At 35.6% G+C, this 21,073-nt stretch overlaps 2 protein-coding genes across 3 annotated transcripts; both read left to right on the top strand.

The window, feature by feature from the left end:
- The first annotated feature begins 5,822 nt into the window (after positions 1 to 5,822).
- On the top strand, positions 5,823 to 11,106 carry LOC107796796 (uncharacterized protein At2g38710). The gene is made up of 5 exons (XM_016619615.2): positions 5,823 to 6,198; positions 7,766 to 7,885; positions 8,456 to 8,570; positions 10,410 to 10,503; positions 10,627 to 11,106. The coding sequence occupies exons 1-5, from the start codon at positions 6,095 to 6,097 to the stop codon at positions 10,821 to 10,823; spliced, it is 630 nt and encodes a 209-aa protein (XP_016475101.1). The 5' UTR covers positions 5,823 to 6,094; the 3' UTR covers positions 10,824 to 11,106.
- Positions 11,107 to 14,071: 2,965 nt separating this feature from the next.
- LOC107796795 (vesicle-associated membrane protein 727) lies at positions 14,072 to 20,036 on the top strand. 2 transcript variants are annotated; one of them, XM_016619613.2, is made up of 6 exons: positions 14,072 to 14,273; positions 15,056 to 15,273; positions 15,365 to 15,569; positions 15,678 to 15,798; positions 19,584 to 19,646; positions 19,734 to 20,036. In XM_016619613.2, the coding sequence occupies exons 2-6, from the start codon at positions 15,084 to 15,086 to the stop codon at positions 19,875 to 19,877; spliced, it is 723 nt and encodes a 240-aa protein (XP_016475099.1). In that variant the 5' UTR covers positions 14,072 to 14,273; positions 15,056 to 15,083; the 3' UTR covers positions 19,878 to 20,036. The 2 variants fall into 2 exon arrangements, with proteins under 2 accessions (XP_016475099.1, XP_075081015.1); XM_075224914.1 differs by lacking the exon at positions 14,072 to 14,273 and adding an exon at positions 14,487 to 14,603.
- Positions 20,037 to 21,073: the final 1,037 nt, after the last annotated feature.

Below are 21,073 nucleotides of genomic sequence, written 5' to 3'. Positions count from 1 at the left end.
AGATTATTTTAAATCCGTTTAATTTTCCCGCAAATGTGTATTTGTTTTTGATAAAGTTGTTGTAAGCAAGAATGAAATGTATGTTGGAAAAGGCTACCTCACAGAGGACCTTTTCAAACTCAATGTAATGGTTGTTGACAGTATGAATAAAATTTCAGCTTCTTATTTATTGGAGTCAAATGATTTATGGCATATTCGTTTAGGACATGTCAATTATAAAATCTTGCGGAAGTTAATTAATTTAGAAGTATTGCCTAAATTCGAGTGTAATAAATCGAAATGTCAAATATGTGTTGAATCTAAGTTTGTAAAACATCCTTATAAGTCTGTTGAAAGGAATTCAAATCCTTTAGACTTAATTCATCTGATATTTGCGATATGAAGTCGACGCCATCTCGAGGTGGGAAAAAGTATTTTATTACTTTTATTGACGATTGCACTCGATATTGTTATGTTTATTTGCTTAATAGTAATGATGAAACAATTGAAGCATTTAAGCAATACAAGAATGAGGTAGAAAATCAATTGAATAAAAAGATCAAAATGATTAGAAGTGATAGAGGTGGAGAATATGAATCTCCGTTTGCAGAAATATGTTCGGAATATGAAATTATCCATCAAACTACTGCACCTTACACACCTCAAACCAACGGAATTGTGAAAAGAAAAAATCGGACATTAAAAGAAATGATGAATTCTTTATTAATAAGTTCCGGATTACCGCAGAGTTTGTGTGGAGAAGCTATCCTTACAGCTAACCGAATACTCAATAGAGTACCCCACAACAAAACGCAATCTATTCCATATGAAAAATGGAAAGGAAGAAAACTCAACTTGAAATATTTCAAAGTGTGGGGGGTGTCTAGCAAAGGTACAAGTTCCTTTACCTAAAAGGGTTAAAATTGGACAAAAAATAGCAGACGTTTTCATTGGATATGCTACAAACAGTAAAGCATGTCAGTTTTTGGTTCATAAATCCGATAATCCCGAGATTCATGTTAATACGGTAATGGGATCGGATAATGCTGAATTCTTTGAAAGAATCTATCCGTATAAAACTGAATGCGAGTCGTTAAGTGAAAGACCTAAACGACCTTGGGAAGAACCAAAGGAAAATACTCCAAGTATAGAAGATCCAAGGCGTAGTAAACGTCAAAGAACATCTACTTCCTTTGGACCAGATTTTGTGACATTTTTACTTGAAAATGAGACTCAAACTTTTAAAGTAGCTATGTCGTCTTCTGATTCAGCGTTTTGGAAAGAGGCAGTCAATAGTGAGATTCAATCAATTTTGGATAACCATACATGGGAATTGGTTGATCTTCCTTCGGGAAATAAGCCTTTAGGTTCGAAATGGATCTTTAAACGAAAAATTAAAGTTGATGGCACTATTGACAAATATAAGGCAAGACTTGTTGTTAAAGGTTATAGACAAAAGGAAGGTCTTGATTACTTTGATACTTACTCGCCAGTAACAAGGATAACATCTATTAGGGTTTTAGTGGCACTAGCGGCCGTGTATGGTTTTGAAATCCATCAAATAGATGTTAAAACAACTTTCTTAAATGGAGAATTGGAGGAAGATATTTACATGGAACAACCTGAGAGTTTTGTGGTTCCTGGTAAAGAAAAGAAAGTGTGCAAACTTGTTAAATCGCTTTATGGACTTAAACAAGCACCCAAACAATGACATGCAAAATTTGACCAAACAATGTTGGCAAATGGATTTAAAATCAACGAGTGTGACAAATGTGTTTACATTAAAAACACTCCAGGTCATGAAGTCATTGTTTGTTTTTATGTTGATGACATGTTGCTAATGAGCAAAAGTATGACAGATATAAATGCTACAAAACGCATGTTGTCTAGCAAATTCGACATGAAAGACTTAAGAGTTGCTGATGTGATCTTAGGAATCAGAATTCACAAAACTCCACAAGGTCTAGCATTATCATAGTCTCACTATATTGAAAAGGTACTTGACAAGTTTAAGTATTTGGATTTCAAAATTGCCAAGACTCCAATTGACGTGAGTTATGCACTTCAAAAGAATGAAGGTGAAAGTGACTCACAACTGGACTATGCAAGAGTATTGGGAAGTTTGATGTATATCATGAATTGTACGCGACCATATATAGCATGTGCTATTAGCAAATTGAGTTGGTTTACAAGTAATCCCAATCAAATACATTGGATGGTAATGAAACGGGTTTTGGGATATCTGAAACATACCCAAAATTATGCTTTGCATTATAACAAATATCCTTCCGTGATTGAGGGATATAGTGATGCAAATTGGATCATCAAATCGTCTGAAGTTAAATCCACGAGTGGATATGTTTTCACAATTGGGGGTGGAGCAGTATCTTGGAAATCATCCAAACAAACGTGCATCGCTCGTTCTACAATGGAATCTGAATTCATAGCTTTAGATAAGGCCGGTGAACAAGCTGAATGTCTCCAGAATTTTTTGGAAGATATTCCATTTTGGCCCAAACCTTTGGCACCTATTTGTATACATTGTGATAGTCAAACGACAATAGGTAGGGCAGGGAGCGTTATGTATAATGAAAAATCTCGTCATATTCTACGGAGACACAATACCACTAGACAACTACTCTCTAGTGGTGTTATCACAATTGACTACGTAAAGTCAAGAGATAACGTGGCGGATCCACTTACAAAAGGCCTATCTAGAAAGGCGGTTGAAAGATCATCAAAGAGAATGGGGTTAAAGGCCTAGGACAAGTCATCATGGCGGTAACTCTCCCTAGTAGACTGGAGATCCCAAGAGTTATGTTCAAAGAGATTAAACAAAGTTATGAATGACGGTTCAACATTGTCAACTAACTCAATCCATTCTCGTGATGAAGACAATGTTCAAAAACAAGGTAAAGCATTAAGGCTTTTTGATGAGTCAAAAAGCTTAAAGCTTTTTAATGATTTGCTAAGTCTGACAGGATATGACCAGATAGTGTGTCTTTAGGATTACACGTTTAGGAATCACCTATGTAAGTGTGAAGTGTAAGACGCTTCAAGGAGAATGAAAGTAAAGGCCCATTCTCTAAGCACTCATGAAACTAGGCGGTGTTCATGGTTGAAACGAACACAGCCGTGAGAACCATAGATGGTTAAGGATTGATTGTGTGACTTATGTTGTCTAGGTATACAACAAAGCTCGACGGTTCAAAGATATCAAATCTACCAATTGACCGAGTGTATCCGATATAAGTTCACTACGGAAAGTTCAAAGGGAAACCTACTTATCCAGATGCAATTAATTCTTGCATGTGAAACACACACACGTCCGTGCATTTCTTTAAGTTTATAGCCATTCCTCATTCATGTGGGGTATTGTTGGATTTTGTTATTAATAACAAAAGAAGAGTGAATGGAAAATGGTGGGAAAAGAAATGGTGGGAAAAGAAATAGAGGGAACTGAAATTTTGAATGAGTTCACTTTACTAATGCACTTTGTCCCTCATTGGTAGAAGGAAATAAAATCTTTGTGTATATATAGAGAATCTCATCTTTTAGCTCTTAAAGATCTGAGAAGAAGGCAAGTCTCGCGCCGTCGTCGTCGGTCACTCGCTCGACTCGACTTCGGCTTCGGCTTCGGATTTGGTCAACGATTGATTGATTAATCTTTTTGGACAAAATTCTTTTCAAATATTTAATTAATTAATTAAAATTAATTAACAAAAATTCAAATCACCGATGACCCGCGAGCCGGTTCGGTCCAATTTTTCTTTCCCGGATGATTTTAAATCCGTTTAATTTTCCTGCAATATTTCCAACAGCTATGACTGTTCTGAAAGGTTGCAAACCTTTTCAGAAACAATACCAAATTGGCTATAAATATTCCTTCAAATCCGAGAATATTTACTTACGAAATTTTCTAATAATCTTCTTCTTCTTCTTCTGCACAAAAATTCCAGTGTGTTTTATAGCCTTTGAGTGGTTCGCTGTTCATCTGCGTTTTTGGTACCAATACGCTGGTGAGTTAAATCGTTCTATCTTAGGAGGATATATTCCAGAACCTCGGGTACTTGAGGGGGATAATTTCCTTAAGGACACACTGTGTATTCAGTGGGCTCGATTTGTTCCTATACTGTTTTTCAGAATTTATTTTGAAATTACTATACTGTTTCTAGAATATGTTTTGACGTTCTAGTTCTACTAACTTTCTGTTTCTATTTTTCAAAAAGTTTATTATTTTATTTTACAACAATACATATTTCAATAACAATTCTATAAGTGGGCTATCATTTGAGGGTAGAAAGTCTATAGATTCTATAGACTACGTTTTATTGGAAAACATTATTAGAGTATGTTTGGAAAGCCACCCAGGAATTGGATTTGAGTGTAATTGGGTGTAATTACACGGTTTGACATGTTTGTTTGGCCAAGTAATTACTTGGTCAGCATGGAATTGAGTATAATCAGAGGGGTGTAATTATACTCTCCAATTCTCAAGGGAGAGGTGAGAATTGGTGATAATTACACTGTGTAATTACAAGGCTGCCTTTTAGTTTCTTGCCTTTTTGTTTTTATTTTAATTTATTTTCTTTATAACTTTTTAATTCTATTATTTTACTTTTTAATTTTTATTTGTACTTTTTAATTTCTTTTGAAATTTTAAAATATTTTTTTCTTTGTACATTATTTATCTTTTATTTCTCTACTTTTACTTCTTGTGATTCCGTGTAATTGCTTATATTTTATTATTCTATTTTTTGAAACTACACCTCCTAATATTAGAAATAATGAGTCATTAACAAACTTGACATATAATGAGTAATGCAATTAAAGTGAAATTTCGTTGTTGAATGTGGTTATAAACTTATTGTGTTTCCTAATCTTAAGTTGCAGTGGAACTTACTTATTATTATGTTGGAATTTGACATATTTTTTGAATTTTGAAATTGTGTTATTTCTTGGTTTCAATTTACTTGTTTTAGTAGTATTGCCTCACATTGCATGTTGTTTATTTTTAGTTAGAATTATTAGATTAGTTTTGTCAAACATTTGAATAGTGTTATGATATTGTATTTATAAATATTAATTTATTTTATCAAACATGAATTCCATGATGTTCTTACAAAACGTATGTTTTTAGTTTTTGTAAGTATCTAAACTAAATATTATTAATTTGAAAAATATATAAATATTATTAATTTGGAATATATATATATATATAAATTATTTTTACAATATTAGTTATAAATATATGATTACTAATTAATGTATATTCACGAAAAAATATATATCTTAAATACCAAATATATTATCATTTATACTTATAAAAATTTGTAGGCATATATTTATTATATTAACTTTTAAATTTTGATAATTATTTCATTTAAAATTTAATTTAACTGTACACTTGTATTTGTGCAACCAAACAGTAAATTTGTAATTACATTGTAATTATACTATGACAAACAAACAGGTCGTCGTAATTACACAACTATATAATTACTAGACTGTATAATTACTACTCTAATAATTATACCAATTCCAATTAACAGGTGTTGCTTTCCAAACAGACTCTTACTGTTTAGACGAGGGATTAAAACTAGGAAATTCTAATGTTGCTTTCAAGTCTTTTGTCACGCAACGTAAATGTAGTAAAATATGATAGTTTCCAGCAATCGAGGGGCTTTTTTGGCCTTTCTCTAGAAGGTTGGTCCCTGACGACATTAATGCAAAAAAATAATTGGAGAAACTATTAATTATATTTGGATTAAAATTTAAAAACATAGTACAGTAATTATTTTATTTGGAGTAATAGAAAAACAAAAAGGAAAAAGCTGAGCAATATGGCTTTTCCACTACTCTAAATAATTCTTGGGAACCATTAAAGCAAAAACTCAAAAAGAGCCAAAGGGGAAAAGGAAGGAGAATACTCTAAAGGCTCTTTCCTTTTATTCTGCACTCAATTCTGCTTAAGATTTGTTGAAAGCACATAGAAAAAGGGGAAAACCCCTTTTATTAATTGGACTCAAATTGATCCATTGATTGTTAACTGATTGATTGAAAGATCGATTCTTGTTCTGGGTTATATTTGATTTCAATTTAACAAGAGAAAAAAATGGTGTCAGCAAATAAGGAAATGGTTGTTTACTGCTTTGATACATTGGTGGCTCACTACAACAAAGAACAGCCGCCTCCTCCTGCTTTTGATGAGGGTGAACAGTATGTTACTTTTTCCTTTTCCCCTTTTCTTTTAGCCTAAAAATAGAGACACCCACATCTCTATTCTTGCAAAATCTGGTCCTTTTTTACTTTTCAATACATGGGGTATTTTGAAATTTAATATACATGATGTGTAAAAATTTCTTTACTATCCTTTTGGGATATAGAGTGGAAAATAGACAACATTGTACCTGGGTATGTGCAATTTCTCTATTTTTAGATTGGAATGAATTAGATTGTTTTGTGCTAGTTGTTTAGTTGAGTGTTTTACTGTGGATCAGTTTACATTCTTGGTTGCATGTGCTTTCGAGATGTGATTTTTTACTTTTATTGAAGAGGAGCGTTGGAGCAACTGTAAAGTTGTCTCGGTGTGATTTATAGGTCACGGATTCGAGCTGGATTCGAGATGTAGAAACCGCCACTATGCCCTTTTCGAAACGAAATTCACCCAAATTAATTAGCTATTTCGTTAATTAATTGTATTAAAGTATAACAAACACTATTTCCTTTTTATTGTAGTACTTTTTTTCTTTATCTTTCTTTTTTCTTCTTTTTTTCTTTTCTACTCTTTTCCCCCCTTTTTCGTTCTCCCATATCATATCCGATTTCCTCCATTGCTGATGCCTTCTCCATTTTCCATTTTCGTCACCAATTTCACTTGACAAAATGCATGAATTTCTGCCTTCACCCATTTAACACCACCAAAAATGGGAAAAGGGGAAAAAGAGAAGAATAGAAAAAAAAGAAAGAAAAGAGAAAGGTAAAGAAAAAAAAGCGCTAATAAAAAGGAAATAATGTTTGTAATACACTTTAATACAATTAATTAACAAAATAGCTAATTGGTTTGGGTGTATATGGACCAATTGTGACCATAAGGGCATATATGGACCAACTATGTGACTATATGGGCATATATGGACCAACTATGTGACGGTAAGGGCATTCTTGAGCTAAAGTGTTTACAAAGGGCAAATGTACTCAATTTTGTATGGTACAGGGGCATATTTGGACCTTTTCCGCTTTTCAAATAGGATTTTATGTAGGGAACTTCTTTTTCGACATATGGGAAGCTTCCTTTTCCATATAATTTCCCCTACTTGTAGTCTTTAATCTTCCTTATAATGTTTAAGGTTTGTGGCTCTGAAACTTGATCTGTTTTAACTCTCTCTATATTATCTTCACCTCAAAATGTAGCTGAGGGTCTCCCGGAAACAGCCTCTCTACCCCTTCGGGGTAGGGGTAAGGTCTGCGTACACTATACCCTCCCCAGACCCCACTGATGGGATTTTACTAGGTTGATGTTGTTGTTGTGTAAAATGTTTTTAAGTCTAGTGTTGATAAGCTGCCTGTCAGTTCTGTACTGGTAAGGCTTTATTATTTTCCCTTTTGTATACTAACCAAAATGCTAGCGTTAGTCTTACTGGTAAGGCTTTATTATTTTCCCTTTTGTATACTAACCAAAATGCTAGCGTTAGTCTTAATCTTTCATTTGAAACTTATAAAATGCCAAACCAATGCGAAAATTATTTTGAATGCTTTGTTCTCCTGTGGCCCAAATGCATTTCAGTCCATTATTTGTAACTTGGAAGAAAGCAGTGAATGGTGGGGAGCCTCGGTTGCGAGGATGCATTGGCACTCTGGAAGCTCGCTGCATTGTTAATGGTTTTAGGGATTATGCTCTGACAAGGTAAATTACAAGTGAAGTTCTTATATTTGCGGAGCTGTCTTTTTACTTTTTGTAATAATATTTCATGTTTGGTAGCTAATACGGATGAATAAGATTAAGATAATTATGTGATGAGAGTTTCTTGCATGAGTGTTGATTATTAGTGGCAGAAGGATAACAGGCTTGTTCGACTTGGGTATGTTTTTTTAAAAAAACTTTATTTTAATCGATCAGACACTTCTTGAGCTTCTGAAAGCATTCTATTTGCAGACTGCTGTAGTACTTCATAATGATTCAGTATGTGCTATAAAGGATTTTTCTTTTTTTGATAGGTAAGTATGTGATATAAAGATATTTGATCTGTATACAGTTAACTCTTGAGATTGTTGCACTTTCGTCTCTTCAGATTTCACTGTTTCTCTTCAAATGACATTTTACATTTCCTTTTCCTTCTCTTTGTTTGTTTTGAGACCATAAATTTGTCATGCTTAAGTTCTGAAAGTAAGTGATTTTGATCATGCCTATATTAAAGCTTGTTATATCCTGTGACACTATATCAGTATTTGTACTGACGTTTGAATTCATTTGCAGTGCCCTCAGGGACCGTCGTTTCCCCCCAATACAGGCTAAAGAGTTACCTACTTTACAGTGTACAGTTTCAATTCTAACTAATTATGAAACTGCAGCTAACTACCTAGACTGGGAGGTACTACTTTTGAACTTACTCTGATTCTTAAAGCAAAGTGGAAATGTACATGCTTTTATGCTTGACGTGCATGTTTATTGATAGTGCATTGGCTTTGCGGAGCAAATTAATGAGCACCAAATGATTTCAAATAAGAAGCAAATACTGCGATAAATAGACTGCTAGATTGCACTTATATGAATGGTGTTGAATCATTGCATGCATTTTTTAGTTTCTAAGACATCATATTGTACTTGGATGAGATGACAGAACTTAGTTTTGTTTGGACGTTGGTGCTCTTGGAAATTTGAATCACAACCATGACAATCAAATATATCTTTGAACTTGTATAAACACCCCCGACATGTAAATCGGTAAAGCTCGGATCAAAGGTGTCTTTCCTCATTTGCTGCCTCGCGAGAATCCGGATTCTGAAAACAAATGTCGGAAGCCTTTTTACATTTTCAAAGTCTCCTCTTGATTTTTAGCTGAATGATCAGACATATGACTTCTGTATGTATTTGTGCATGGGTAAGGTGATCACTATTCACTAGTGCGTAAATCCTCATTATTGACAAGAAAGCTAAAAGTAGCTGAGAATTGAGATGAGGATGTTGAGGTGGATGTGTGGGCATACCCGGTTGGATAAGATTAGGAATGAAGTTATTCGGGAAAAGGTAGGAGTGGCCCCTGTGGAGGATAAGATGTGGGAGGCGAGGTTGAGATGGTTCAGGCATGTTAAGAGAAGTATAGAAGCCCCAGCAGTTAGCCTTGGTGGGTAGCATGAGGGTTAGAGGTAGGCTTAAGAAGTCTTAAGGAGAGGTTATTAGGCGGGACATGGCGCAACTGGAGCTGATTGAAGACATGACCCTAGAGAGGAGGGTGTGGAGGTCAACGATTAGGGTAGAAGGTCTATAGATAGTTGAACGTTTCTCTTTGTCTTGCTCAGTTTGCTAGCATTAGTGTTAGTATGATATCTTTTATCCATAGATGACTATTACTATCTAGAGTTTGACTCCATTCTTGGATTCAATCTTATTTCATCTTGTTGTTATTCCTACTTGTTGTAATGACCTTTTTTTTTTCCAATCGTTCTCTAGCCGAGGGTCTATCGAAAATACTCTCTGCCCTTCTAGGGGTAGGGGGTAAGACTGCGTACATCTTACCCTCCCTAGACCCCACTTGTGGGAAACTACTGGGTTTGTTGTTGTGAGTTGCTCCGACACGGCAGTCTAGGTGCTGTACCCGTGTCGACACGACACTAGTATGGGTGTGAGTGTGGGGTCCGTACCGAATCTGGTCAAATAATTTTGGGTACTTTGACTAAAAATTTGAGGCGAGATACAATTTGATTCTCGAAATCAAAACCAAAATTGGGGAAAAAAATAGCTTACCGTATCTAGGAAATCAGTCCTTTAATTATCTACAACCTTGAAAATAAAAAAGAAATCTACACTTTACAAGCTATGCTTAAGTATTCCTCGAAAATTTCTCAAAATTTAGAGATATTTTTATATTTTTGAATTATTTTTAGCCAGATCCCCACACCCGTATCCCTACCCGTTCTAGGATCCGTATTCCCGAATCTTAGAATTTACATCTCGAAGGATCCGACCTCTAGATCCGCACCCGTATTGGACACCCGCACCCGTGTCCGAGCAACTTAGTTCACAATATTAGCTACCAGCATCTCGAAAGATCCGACCTCTAGATCCGCACCCGTATCGGACACCCGCACCCGTGTCCGAGCAACTTGGTTCACAATATTATCTACCAGCATTTCTTCCCAACAGTGTGTTTCTCTCTTGTTGGCTGGCTGTACTAGTATTATATTCTCACGAATGTAATGGGTTTGTTCAGGTAGGTACGCATGGGATAATCATTGAATTCACTGACCCTAACTATAACACAAAGAGAAATGCCACATACCTACCTGAGGTCGCCGCTCATGAAGGTGATTTTCTTCCTCCTTCCCTATCACTGATGAGGAGTGTTGTACCTCTTGTCTGTTTAAGATTTTCTGGCGCTTTTGGAACTGATTGAGCTGCAAAATGAACTCTCTGAATTTTGTCTCCAGGGTGGACAGTGATAGAAGCAATTGACTCATTGATACGCAAAGCAGGTTACGAAGGACCTATAACAGAATCACTGAGGAAACGAATCCGTTTAACTCGATACCAGAGCACATTATTTACTATGCACTACAGTGAATATGTGGCTTATGTGAAAAATACCCGAGGTCTCACTCCAGCTATTAATGGTGTGAAACCTTGAAAGTATGGATTGTTTGGAAGAACCTTCCTCTGCGACCAGTGGATTATTATGGTTGACTGGAAGATTGAACTCTTCTAAATTAATGGTTGGAATACTTTGTTATAAATTCCAACCCTCTCCAGTGATTGTTGTCACAATTGTCTTACATTGTTCTTCAAGACTGAAACTGAACTCATTTTCAGTGCCAAGTGCACGAAAAAATTCAAGTTTGACAGTTTCTCTTAAGAAGCTGCATTTGTGGTTAAGTGGTTATAATATAATTGTCTGCTTTCTGTGCTTAAAATCTTATTCCAGTGGATTATGTCCTTTAGATATATACTTAGTTGAGATACAAATACTGAATATTTTCAAATCGTATGGTGAGGCGGAGCCTTGGAGCAATGGTAAAGTTGTCTCCGTATGACCTATAGGTCACGGGTTCGAGCCGTGGAATCAACCACTGATACTTGCATCAGGGTAGGTTGCCTACATCACATCCCCTTGGTGTGCGGCCCTTTCTTGCACCCCCCGTGAACGCAGAATGCTTCGGGCACCAGCCCCTCCCTGTGATTAAAATGTTATTCCAGCAGGCTATGTCCTTTAGATCTCTACTTAGTTGAGATACAAGTACTGAATATTTTCAAATCGAAGGGCGAGGGGAGCCTTGGAGCAACGGTAAAGACTTGCATCAGAGTAGGTTGCCTAAATCACACCCCCTTAAGGTGCAGCCTTTCCCTGCGTCCCCACACACAATGTCTTATTTGTCATGCTGCTGGATGTCGTAGTGATGCTGTTTATTAGATTAGCCATTATGTAGGTTGATAATTATAGTGGAAATTGAGGTAGGTGGTGCATACTTAAGGAGCACAAGTATGAGCCAGTGTATGAGCTACATGATGCTGGGGTTAAGTGGTATTAAAAGTTATAGATTTTCATTGCTTCAAAATTCCTATGAAGGGAGTGGTACACAAAACAGTAATCATATTCAGTCTGTGTTTTGTTTAATTGACTTGTCCATATTTCTGATATCTAGCTACAGAATAGGATGACACGAGGGTGTTTGGTTTAGATCAGTTTTTAAGCACTTGTTGGCTTTAACTCCTTTTTATCTTTTGGTTTTCTTTTTGAAATCGCTTGCTTTGTCATAGATACAACAACAACAAACCCAGCATAATTCCACAATTAGGTTCTGGGGAGGGTAGTGTTGTGGAGGGTAGTGTGTACGCAAACTTTATCCTTATCTTGTGGAGGTAGAGAGGTTGTTTCCGATAGCAAAAACGGATTTATAGGATAGTTTATGAGGCACGTGAACCCATGGTTCGCTTCATTAGATTATATTTTATGCATGTATTTTCTATAATTAGTTTAATATTATTTGTTGGCACCCATGTTCCACGAAGGTTGAATGGTGTACTTGATTGAATATTGAATTATTTATCCAAAGGAACATGAATCAATTCCTACTTTAATATATTTTTTCCTCCTTTCTTTAGTGGTGCACTATGTTTTAGAAATCCTAGATACTCCCAAAGGCGGACCCAGAATTTTTACGCAACGGGGGCACATTTATTCTGCTCAACCAGTGCCCCCTAAAAGCTTTTAGTGTTCAGAGTGTCAACTGCTTTAAATTAACCATTTTCAAGGTATATAAATATATATATATAGGATTTCATCCGAAGTTTACGGGGTCCGGTGACCCCTCACCCGTACACATGGGTCCACCTCTGGATACGCTTCTGTCAGATAGACCCTCGGCTCAGGAAAATCATAGCACAACATAATTAAAAAGAAATGCTTTGTCATAGATACACCAGATAAAATAATCCAACACATAATATAGAAATAGTTATCTGATCAAATCAAGCAATGATTAGATTGGGGATTTGAAGATCTTGGAGAGCTTTTTATTTCTCTATCGATATTGTCCATTGTACTTCCAACCCTCAAAATGATGACTAGAAGAAAGTTCTCCAACCCTCAAAATGATGACCAGCAGAAAGTTCTCAGGATTTCATTTTCTAGTTAATTAGGGTGTGCAATTAGCTAAAACAACAAATGAGACAAGAACAGAGTCGCGAAGAGAGCTACTAATTGATTGTTACTAGTCATTGATTGGTACTTATATTAAATTAGTCATCGACGGGTAGTGGCCCCCTTGGAGGATAAGATGTGAGATTGAGATGGTTCAGACATGTTAAGAGGAGAAGCATAAAAGTCCCAGTGAGGAGGTGTGAGAGGTTAACCTTGGCGGGTAGGAGGGGTAAAGATATGCCAAAGAAGTCTTAGGAAAAGGTAATTGGCGGGTAGAAGGTTAGTAGGTAGTCGAGTGTCTCCCCTTGTCTTCCTTAGTTCGTTAGCATTAGTGTTAGTTTGTTATCTATTTATTCCTAGATTGTTATTACTACCGTTTATTTGCTACCTTGGTTTCGGCTCTTTTTTTATCTATGTGTTTATACTTGTTGCAATTGCTCCTTTTATCTTTCTTTTAGTCGAGAGTCTTTTGAAACAACCTTTCTGCTTTCTAGGGCAGGAGTAAGGCTGCGTACTGCTCACCCTCTCCAGACCGCACTGGATTTGTTGTTCTTGTGGTCACTCAAGTTTATGATTTTGAAGTTTTATACTTCTTCACTGACACTTATCACTCCACATGATCCCAAAATTTAGATAATAATTACTCACGTACACACATATTAACTCTTCGTAAAAAAAATATATTTCTTGATCTTTTACGGCTTGTTTGGATGATTGTTATGTATCGTTTTATAATATATTGTATTGTATAATATTGTATTGTTTTGATGTATATAATATTTGAATAAATTATATCATTTGTTGTCATTTTATAATATCATGCACTAATAATATAAAAAATAAATAATATCTGTTCTTAATAGTTATTCAAGAAAAAGAATGCCTCTAACTCTTTTACGAGTAGATTGCATGAGCTTGAATCCTCTAAAGTTTTCTTCTTTCAAGGGTTAGTCACTTTATAATACTAATATAATGTAACATATTAAATGAATTGCTGCAATGACGCATAGCATTAATAAAAAACCAATAACAATGATGTAAATCTCCTTCCAAATTATAAAACTTTCAAGAGACAGAAACATATGTTCTGTACCCAGTCAAATACTTAAAATTATTAAAATAGAAAAAGAAAAAAACATGAAAAGTCCAATTGTTCAAATTTCCAAAAAAGCCCTTGTATATTCTTCCTTTTGCCGTGTCAGCGTAATTTAGCTTAAACGTATGTAAACCGTCTACCAGTTAATCAAATTCATAATTATACAGTTTGGTCCCAGACTTATAACTTCGGCTCCTCGACTCCGTCGCTGTTAATTGAAGAGTAAGAAAAAGTCCTTTCCACGTTTTCTTCACCAATCCCCCCTCGCACCTTCTCCTCGCGTCGAAATCTGAAGCTCCACTTCAGTCGTGCTCACTAAGCAATCACAATTTCTGCAACCTCAGGTTCTCTATACATATGCGTGTATTTATTTGTTTCTATAATTTTTTGACATTTTCAGCACGAATTGAACAATATTGGTGAGGATCTGATCGGAAGTTTTGACAATTCCAATTATAATCGTGTTCCTACGATAGTTAGTTGGAAATTATTGATTTTCGTTTCCCGGATTATAGTTGTAGATTCCTAATTAGATTGTTGAAGTTGCTTCGATTTGACTGTCGGTTCTTATTTGCAATATGCGCATCTTTGATTTTGGGCGTATCATATACTCCCTCCATTCGTTCCAATTTTTGTGGCACTGTTTGACCAAGACACTGAGTTTAAGAGAGAAGGTAAGATTTTCAAAACTTCTGGTCTAAAATAAGCCTAACATTTGTGTGACTAAATCATTAAAGGCAAAATGAGAAGATTAAAGTTAAATTATTTCTAAATATGGAACTGTGTCTTCTTTTTGGGATAACTAAGAAGAAAAGTGTGTCACATAAAATTGGACGGAGGGAGTAATATTCACCTCTCCGGCTCTCCCCTATTTTTCCCTTATTATCTTTCCCTTTGGACTCTAGAAATTGAGGTCTTTGGTGCATACAAGCTAGGGTTTCTATTGATAGATGTAAAACCAATGCTTGAAGACCTTTTTATGTTTGTATTTTGAACATAATCAATTTAGTGAAGGCAGATGTGATCATTTTAATCTCATGGAAAAGCTGTTTTTTTTGTGTCCATTTTTTGTCAGATATTTGCATATTTCATTAAGGGATCAGCTTGGTCTTTTTTGTAATTGCAGTCATCGACATTGGAGTTTGTGTCTGAAAATGAATCCAAAAGGTTTGATTTATAGCTTTGTTGCGAGAGGAACTGTTGTTCTAGCTGAGCATACACCTTATTCAGGGAACTTCAGTACCATTGCTGTCCAGTGCTTGCAGAAGCTTCCTTCAAATAGTAGCAAGTATACATACTCATGCGATGGTCACACCTTCAACTTCCTCATTGATAGTGGATTTGGTATTTATTTATTCTTATAATATTTGGTGTTGTATATAATTCATTTCAAATTAACTGGATTCTGAATAGTTTCTACCAATACATTTTGCAGTCTTCCTAGTTGTTGCTGATGAATCAACTGGAAGAAGTGTACCTTTTGTCTTTCTTGAAAGGGTTAAGGATGATTTCAAGAAACGTTATGGTTCAAGTATTAAAAATGATGGTGATCCGCACCCTCTTGCTGATGATGAAGAAGAAGATGATGATCTATTCGGGGATCGTTTTAGCATCGCGTACAATCTTGATAGAGAATTCGGGTATGTGTATTTATTCCTTTCACCTACAAGTAAAATATATTTGTAGACTTGGTATAGAGTCCAAAATCAGCCCATTTAACTTGGATTTATTTATCCTTAAATTGCTAGGCCAAAACTTAAAGAGCACATGGAGTACTGTATGAACCATCCTGATGAAATGAGCAAGCTCTCTAAGTTGAAGGCTCAAATCACAGAGGTCAAAGGAATAATGATGGACAATATTGAGAAGGTAAAGTTATATTATCTTTCTTCTTTGACCTCCTTTTTCTTTCCCTTGGTGTCGGTGAAACTTATTTTAGGTTGGAAAGATGGGATAACGAGTGGGATTGGGACTTTTTTTTTTGAAATAAGGTAAATTGAGGCGTTTCACCAGGGGATAGGAAAAGAAAAAGAAGAGTGGGGTAGGAATTTTTTATATAGATGGATAGCGAGTAAAGTCTTTTTATGTCCTTGAAGGTCAATTTATTTGGTTTTGACCAATTCCTAATAAATTGACTGGGAAGGTTATTTGTCTTCCATTCTCCCAAACGTGGAATTAAAGTCTTGAAGAGTTAACCTGGAAAAACCTATTGTAAAAAGGTGATTATACTTTCAGTTTTCTCTTATATAATTGTGGAATGTGTTGGTCCTCTTAAAAAAATGGAGCCAAGAAGGTAGTGTGATTGGTTATGTATTTCCTCTTTTGAGCTTTGTAGCCAGTTTTGGTTAGTAAGGAATACACCTCTAAACTTACACCCCACCCTCACCCCAAAAAGAAGGAAAAAAAAAGTATTTTGTTGGAATGGGTGTATGCTTTTTGCATTCATATGGTGAAATAAGTCTATAGTTGTGGCCCATATTTTTGATGATATATAAGAGAAGGTCACCTCAAGTGGTTTTGTTATGTCTTATATAGAATTCTAACTGCACCATTTAGTAACTAAACACTATATTAGATGGTTGAAGGTGCTAAAAGGAATGGGATAGACCTAAAATACATAGGAACAAGTTACCACAGCAGACCTATAATCTCTACTTAACGATAACAACACCAAAAATTATACTGGTGATGATCAGCATTTTGCATGAAATAGGGAAAACCGGGTTTATTATTACTCCATGTAATTGTCAGGAGCAGTTACAATCTAGCTGGTAGTTTTTTTTTTTTTTTTTTTGAGAAGGTAACATATTGTATATTATATTAATATAAAGACTACACAAAAACTGTGGAGTCACCCATAATTACATAGCAGAGGAAAAAAGACTCCTAATCCTTGGTCTTCTCACAAGGAATCTAAAACATCAAAAATAGACTCATGTTCTTCTAACAGTTTTCCTTTACACTAAAAGTAGAACAACAGTAGACACTTCATTTTTTTCTTCTGGACATGATTATACTTTTCTTCAAAACATCTCTGGTTTCTCTCTTCCCAAATTTTCCACCAGATGACAATCCTCCATCTCTCCTTCTGATTGGACAAATTACCATCTCTATTCCAGCATGCAAGAACTTCATGAATTCTTCTTGGCATAGTCCACATAATGCCCCTTAAGTTGATAAAAATTCTCCATAGTTGAGCTGTCAACTTGCAGTGTAAAAAGAAATGACTAATTGTCTCTGCCTCCTCTCTACACAAGTAGCATTTAGAGCATAATTGATATCCTCTCTTGACTAGGTTGTCCCGGGTCAACACTGCCTCCTTTGCCAACAACCAACTAAAGCAAGCAACTTTATAAGGAATTTTGACTTTCCAAATCAGTTTTCATGGCCAACAACCAACCTGATTCATGGAGAGGCTGAATTCCTTATAAGCTGATCTAACAGAGAACTTACCAATTTTATTTCCTTGCCAATTCAAACAGTCTTCAGAGTTTGAAATTCCTTTGAGCTGGTAGTTTTATTATTACTCCATGTAATTGCCAGGAGTAGCTACAATCTAGCTGGTAGTTTGACTATACTTTTATGTAACAGTTTGTTGTACATCATCAGGAAATTTCAGTGCTGTTTTATTTGTAAAATCTTTACCTTTTCATTAAACAATAACATAACACAGTGAAAACTAAGGGTGCATATAGGCTATACATATTGAGTAAGGTTAGTTATTGATGTTACAGTTATATTTTGTCTCATGTTTTATAACAATCCAACCAAGTAGTGATATTGTCTGCTCTGGACATAGGCGCACATGGTTCTAGAATGCGTCACTATGGTCTAAGATTTGTTTTATTATATATCCAACATCTCTTCTGTGTTTTATCAATGTAGGATTTGCCTGGGATTTTACATGCACTCCCCTTAGAAACTAAGTGTCTTCCACCATTGTCTTAGAGATTGGGATTCGCCTATGCTCAGTTGTGAATTTCCCCACCACCTATCTTAATAATGAGAGACTTGCCTAAGCTAAATTGAACGTTGAGGTTTGCCCCATAATCACCCAAGGTTGCACGTGCAGTGGCTCTACCACCTACATTGTGTTTGGGTTTACGGATTTCTGTTACTTCATTGATAAGTTCAGTGGTTTTGAAAAGTATGAAGAAACTGTAAATTGGGGGTACGTAGGGAAAGTTGAACATCTTAAATGCTGACTTTTAATAGTGAATGTGTTTGCTTTTGGAAACCGATACCTCCTAGGAAGCTGAACACCAATTTTATGTTGTGTTTTAAATCTTAGTCTGTTTAACAGTAAGATTAGTTGGAGTCCATTTGGGCAGTTGTCAGACACCAACTAATTGTGCTCTCTTCCTTTCCAAATTTATTTTCTTCAGCTTCTCTTTACTGTATTTTGCAATTTGCATATGTATTATGCAAGGAACGGATTTCTAGTGTCCTTGTTATTAGATACCCCAGTGATGTAGAATCAAATTAGAAAATAGTTTTGAAAAGGGTTGAGAAGAACAAAAAGGTCACCCAATCAATAGTGAGCTAAAGCTTTTGTGACACAAACCTGGTCAGAGAAACTTACACCATTGGGGGTTTTCAGATTTTGATGCTAAAGCTATTTCAGACCTCATTTGGTGTATGTATGCAATATTTTTTTCATATCTTTGGATAATTCACGTTTTCAATGCCTGGCTTTGCGAAGAGCCAATTAGTTGTTTACTGTGCACAGACAGACCACCCAGTTTCTTATTATCCAATTGCACTTTTGCCTGTATGATGCTAACAAACCCATGTTTGAGAATGTCACACTATGTAAAGGCATGCGTCCACTACCTTGTTCTGGACTCTATTGTTCACAACTCCTAGACACCAGCTCCCATGTCCAGATGTGCTTTACCTTCCTACTTTAGCTGTTATTGCAAACTGCAGTCTTTTCTGTGCTAGTAACGTCAAGTTTCTTCATTGCTTAAATAGAGGTACTAATAGGTTCACTTCACAAATTATTGTAATGGAATTAATAGATAAATATCCTCATAATGATGGGTTTTAGGTTCTATGTGATAAGGAATGCTGTTGAAGTCACAGGACAGAGGGTGAGTGGTTAGTTGAAAATAAGAGGTTGCCTTTTTTTGGGAGAATTAGAAATGAACTAATAGTATGCTTTTGCTTGATTAGTTTCCGACCACTCCATATGAAGTGGCTATTTTTCTTTTTGCTTTTGGCTAACATTTTAAGAAGGAAAAAATTATCAAGTAATGATTATGTGAATCAAGTTTTTGAGAAAGGTAAACTGGAAAATTAGGGGTTGTCTTAAAAAATCACTGTTACGGTCAGTTCAATTACGTTTCTTAGTAAAAGCACCCAGGGGTGTAGCCTAGACGTCAATAAAGTGAGAGGAGAACAATGAGGTCTAGGTTCAAATTCCAGCGGAGGCAAAACATACTAGGCGATTTCTTTTCCATCTGCCTCAGCTTTGTTGGATAGGGTTGCCCGGTACTTGTGCATGTGAGAGTTAGTAGGTGCCCGGTGGAATAGTTGAGGTACACGCAAGCTGGCCTTGACACCACCATCATCCAAAAAAAAGTTGTTTCTTTGTAAGATTCTTTGCTTCTGATTCTGGTCGAATTTAGGTTAAAAGACATTTTCTGTTGCAGGTTTTGGATCGGGGTGAGAAGATTGAACTGCTAGTGGATAAAACTGAGAACCTTCAGTTCCAGGTATGTGTTATTTTACCGACTCTTTGCCTTGAGAGTAACCTTTGTGATTGTGCTGACTGGCATAGTGGCAAATATGAATGTGCTCAGGCTGACAGCTTTCAGAGGCAAGGTAGGCAGCTTCGTCGCAAGATGTGGTTTCAGAACCTTCAAATGAAGCTCATGGTTGGAGGTGCTATTTTAGTTTTCATTATCATTGTTTGGCTTTTTGCTTGTGGAGGTTTTAAATGCTAAGGTATTGCGACATGATTCACTTGGAATATTAGTAGTGTACAAAACCTTTCTTGTAAATGTGACTACCTTGAACAATGTTGCTATGCTGTTTTGCTGAATTAATATGGTACCGTACCTACTATTGTATCTACGTTTTTTCATTAGTACAAGCTTTAATCCTTATGTGTGTGTAATTAGTTTAATAATTTCATTAATCGACTATAAGGATTGGCTTTATTAGCTACTCTGCATAGATTGCGTACAGGATGGTAGCTCCTTCCCTTCTGCCCCTCAGAGAAGCTAGTAGTGAGAAGCAAGAACTACTACTAAATCAGAAGGAATGTATAGGATTAGAGTCTGGTCTTTTAGCATTTAACCCTTTTATGCCATGGATTTTGCTGTTCAAAAAGCGATTACGCGAGGAGGTTTTTCTTAAACAAATTTTTGAGTGGAATACGTATGTAGAGAGAAAATTTGTGTATCTTAAACACGGTAGAAGATATTTGTAATATTCGTAATTTTAATTCCTAATTTTTGAATTCTCTTTTAATTCCTAATTTTTGAATTCTCTTTTAATTCCTAATTTTTAGGAGCTGACAGAAACATAGTAATCTCTGAGAAAGGTAGAAGGGAGAAAAAAAGAATAAAAGAAGAGCTCCTAGAAAGATAACCGACTCAGATAAAAGGATACAAGAAAAGTTTTAAAAAAAAAGGCACCATAATCATTCTAAATTGGGATCCTATGAATTCTTTGTATATAGTCATCTTCACTTGGTAAGGGAAGATACTATAGCCGGGAAGTCAAAAATATTTTTTATTTATTTTAAAAAGTGTTTCGTCAAGCATTTAGGTGAAAACGGTATTATTAAGTAGTCACATATTGTAGGTTCTATTTCTCTTCTGAAACACACCAAAACGAGAGAAGCAGAAGGCTGAGAGTAATCCATAGATTACGGTCTATGAGATAAATAGTGAGTGTGAGTAATATTGTAGCGAGGTATCTAAAATAAAAAGTATTATTACTTTTAAAGTTGTAGTAGTCTTTTGACACTACTAAGTTGTAATATTATAGTGGTAATATTGCTCCACTTGGGTATTGTATTTTACCTTGTTAAAAGATTTGGTATCGTTATTATTCTCAAATGTTATTGTAATTTATCGTGGATATTGCTCCTGGGCGGCATATTATATTTTCCCCAACATGAACTACTAAGGAA

This window comes from Nicotiana tabacum, chromosome 11, assembly GCF_000715075.1.
Source record: "Nicotiana tabacum cultivar K326 chromosome 11, ASM71507v2, whole genome shotgun sequence".
NCBI classification, from domain to species: domain Eukaryota; kingdom Viridiplantae; phylum Streptophyta; class Magnoliopsida; order Solanales; family Solanaceae; genus Nicotiana; species Nicotiana tabacum.
This window is presented reverse-complemented; position numbering and strand designations above follow the sequence as displayed.

What these genes read in the sequence shown, in the direction of transcription:
- LOC107796796 (XM_016619615.2), top strand. Translation starts at nt 6,095, where the DNA reads ATGGTGTCAGCAAATAAGGAAATGGTTGTTTACTGCTTTGATACATTG. An exon ending in GCTTTTGATGAGGGTGAACA is followed by an intron (nt 6,199 to 7,765) that starts GTATGTTACTTT and finishes AATGCATTTCAG; the next exon opens with TCCATTATTTGTAACTTGGA. An exon ending in AGGGATTATGCTCTGACAAG is followed by an intron (nt 7,886 to 8,455) that starts GTAAATTACAAG and finishes ATTCATTTGCAG; the next exon opens with TGCCCTCAGGGACCGTCGTT.
- LOC107796795 (XM_016619613.2), top strand. Translation starts at nt 15,084, where the DNA reads ATGAATCCAAAAGGTTTGATTTATAGCTTTGTTGCGAGAGGAACTGTT. An exon ending in CCTCATTGATAGTGGATTTG is followed by an intron (nt 15,274 to 15,364) that starts GTATTTATTTAT and finishes TACATTTTGCAG; the next exon opens with TCTTCCTAGTTGTTGCTGAT. An exon ending in TGATGGACAATATTGAGAAG is followed by an intron (nt 15,799 to 19,583) that starts GTAAAGTTATAT and finishes TTTCTGTTGCAG; the next exon opens with GTTTTGGATCGGGGTGAGAA.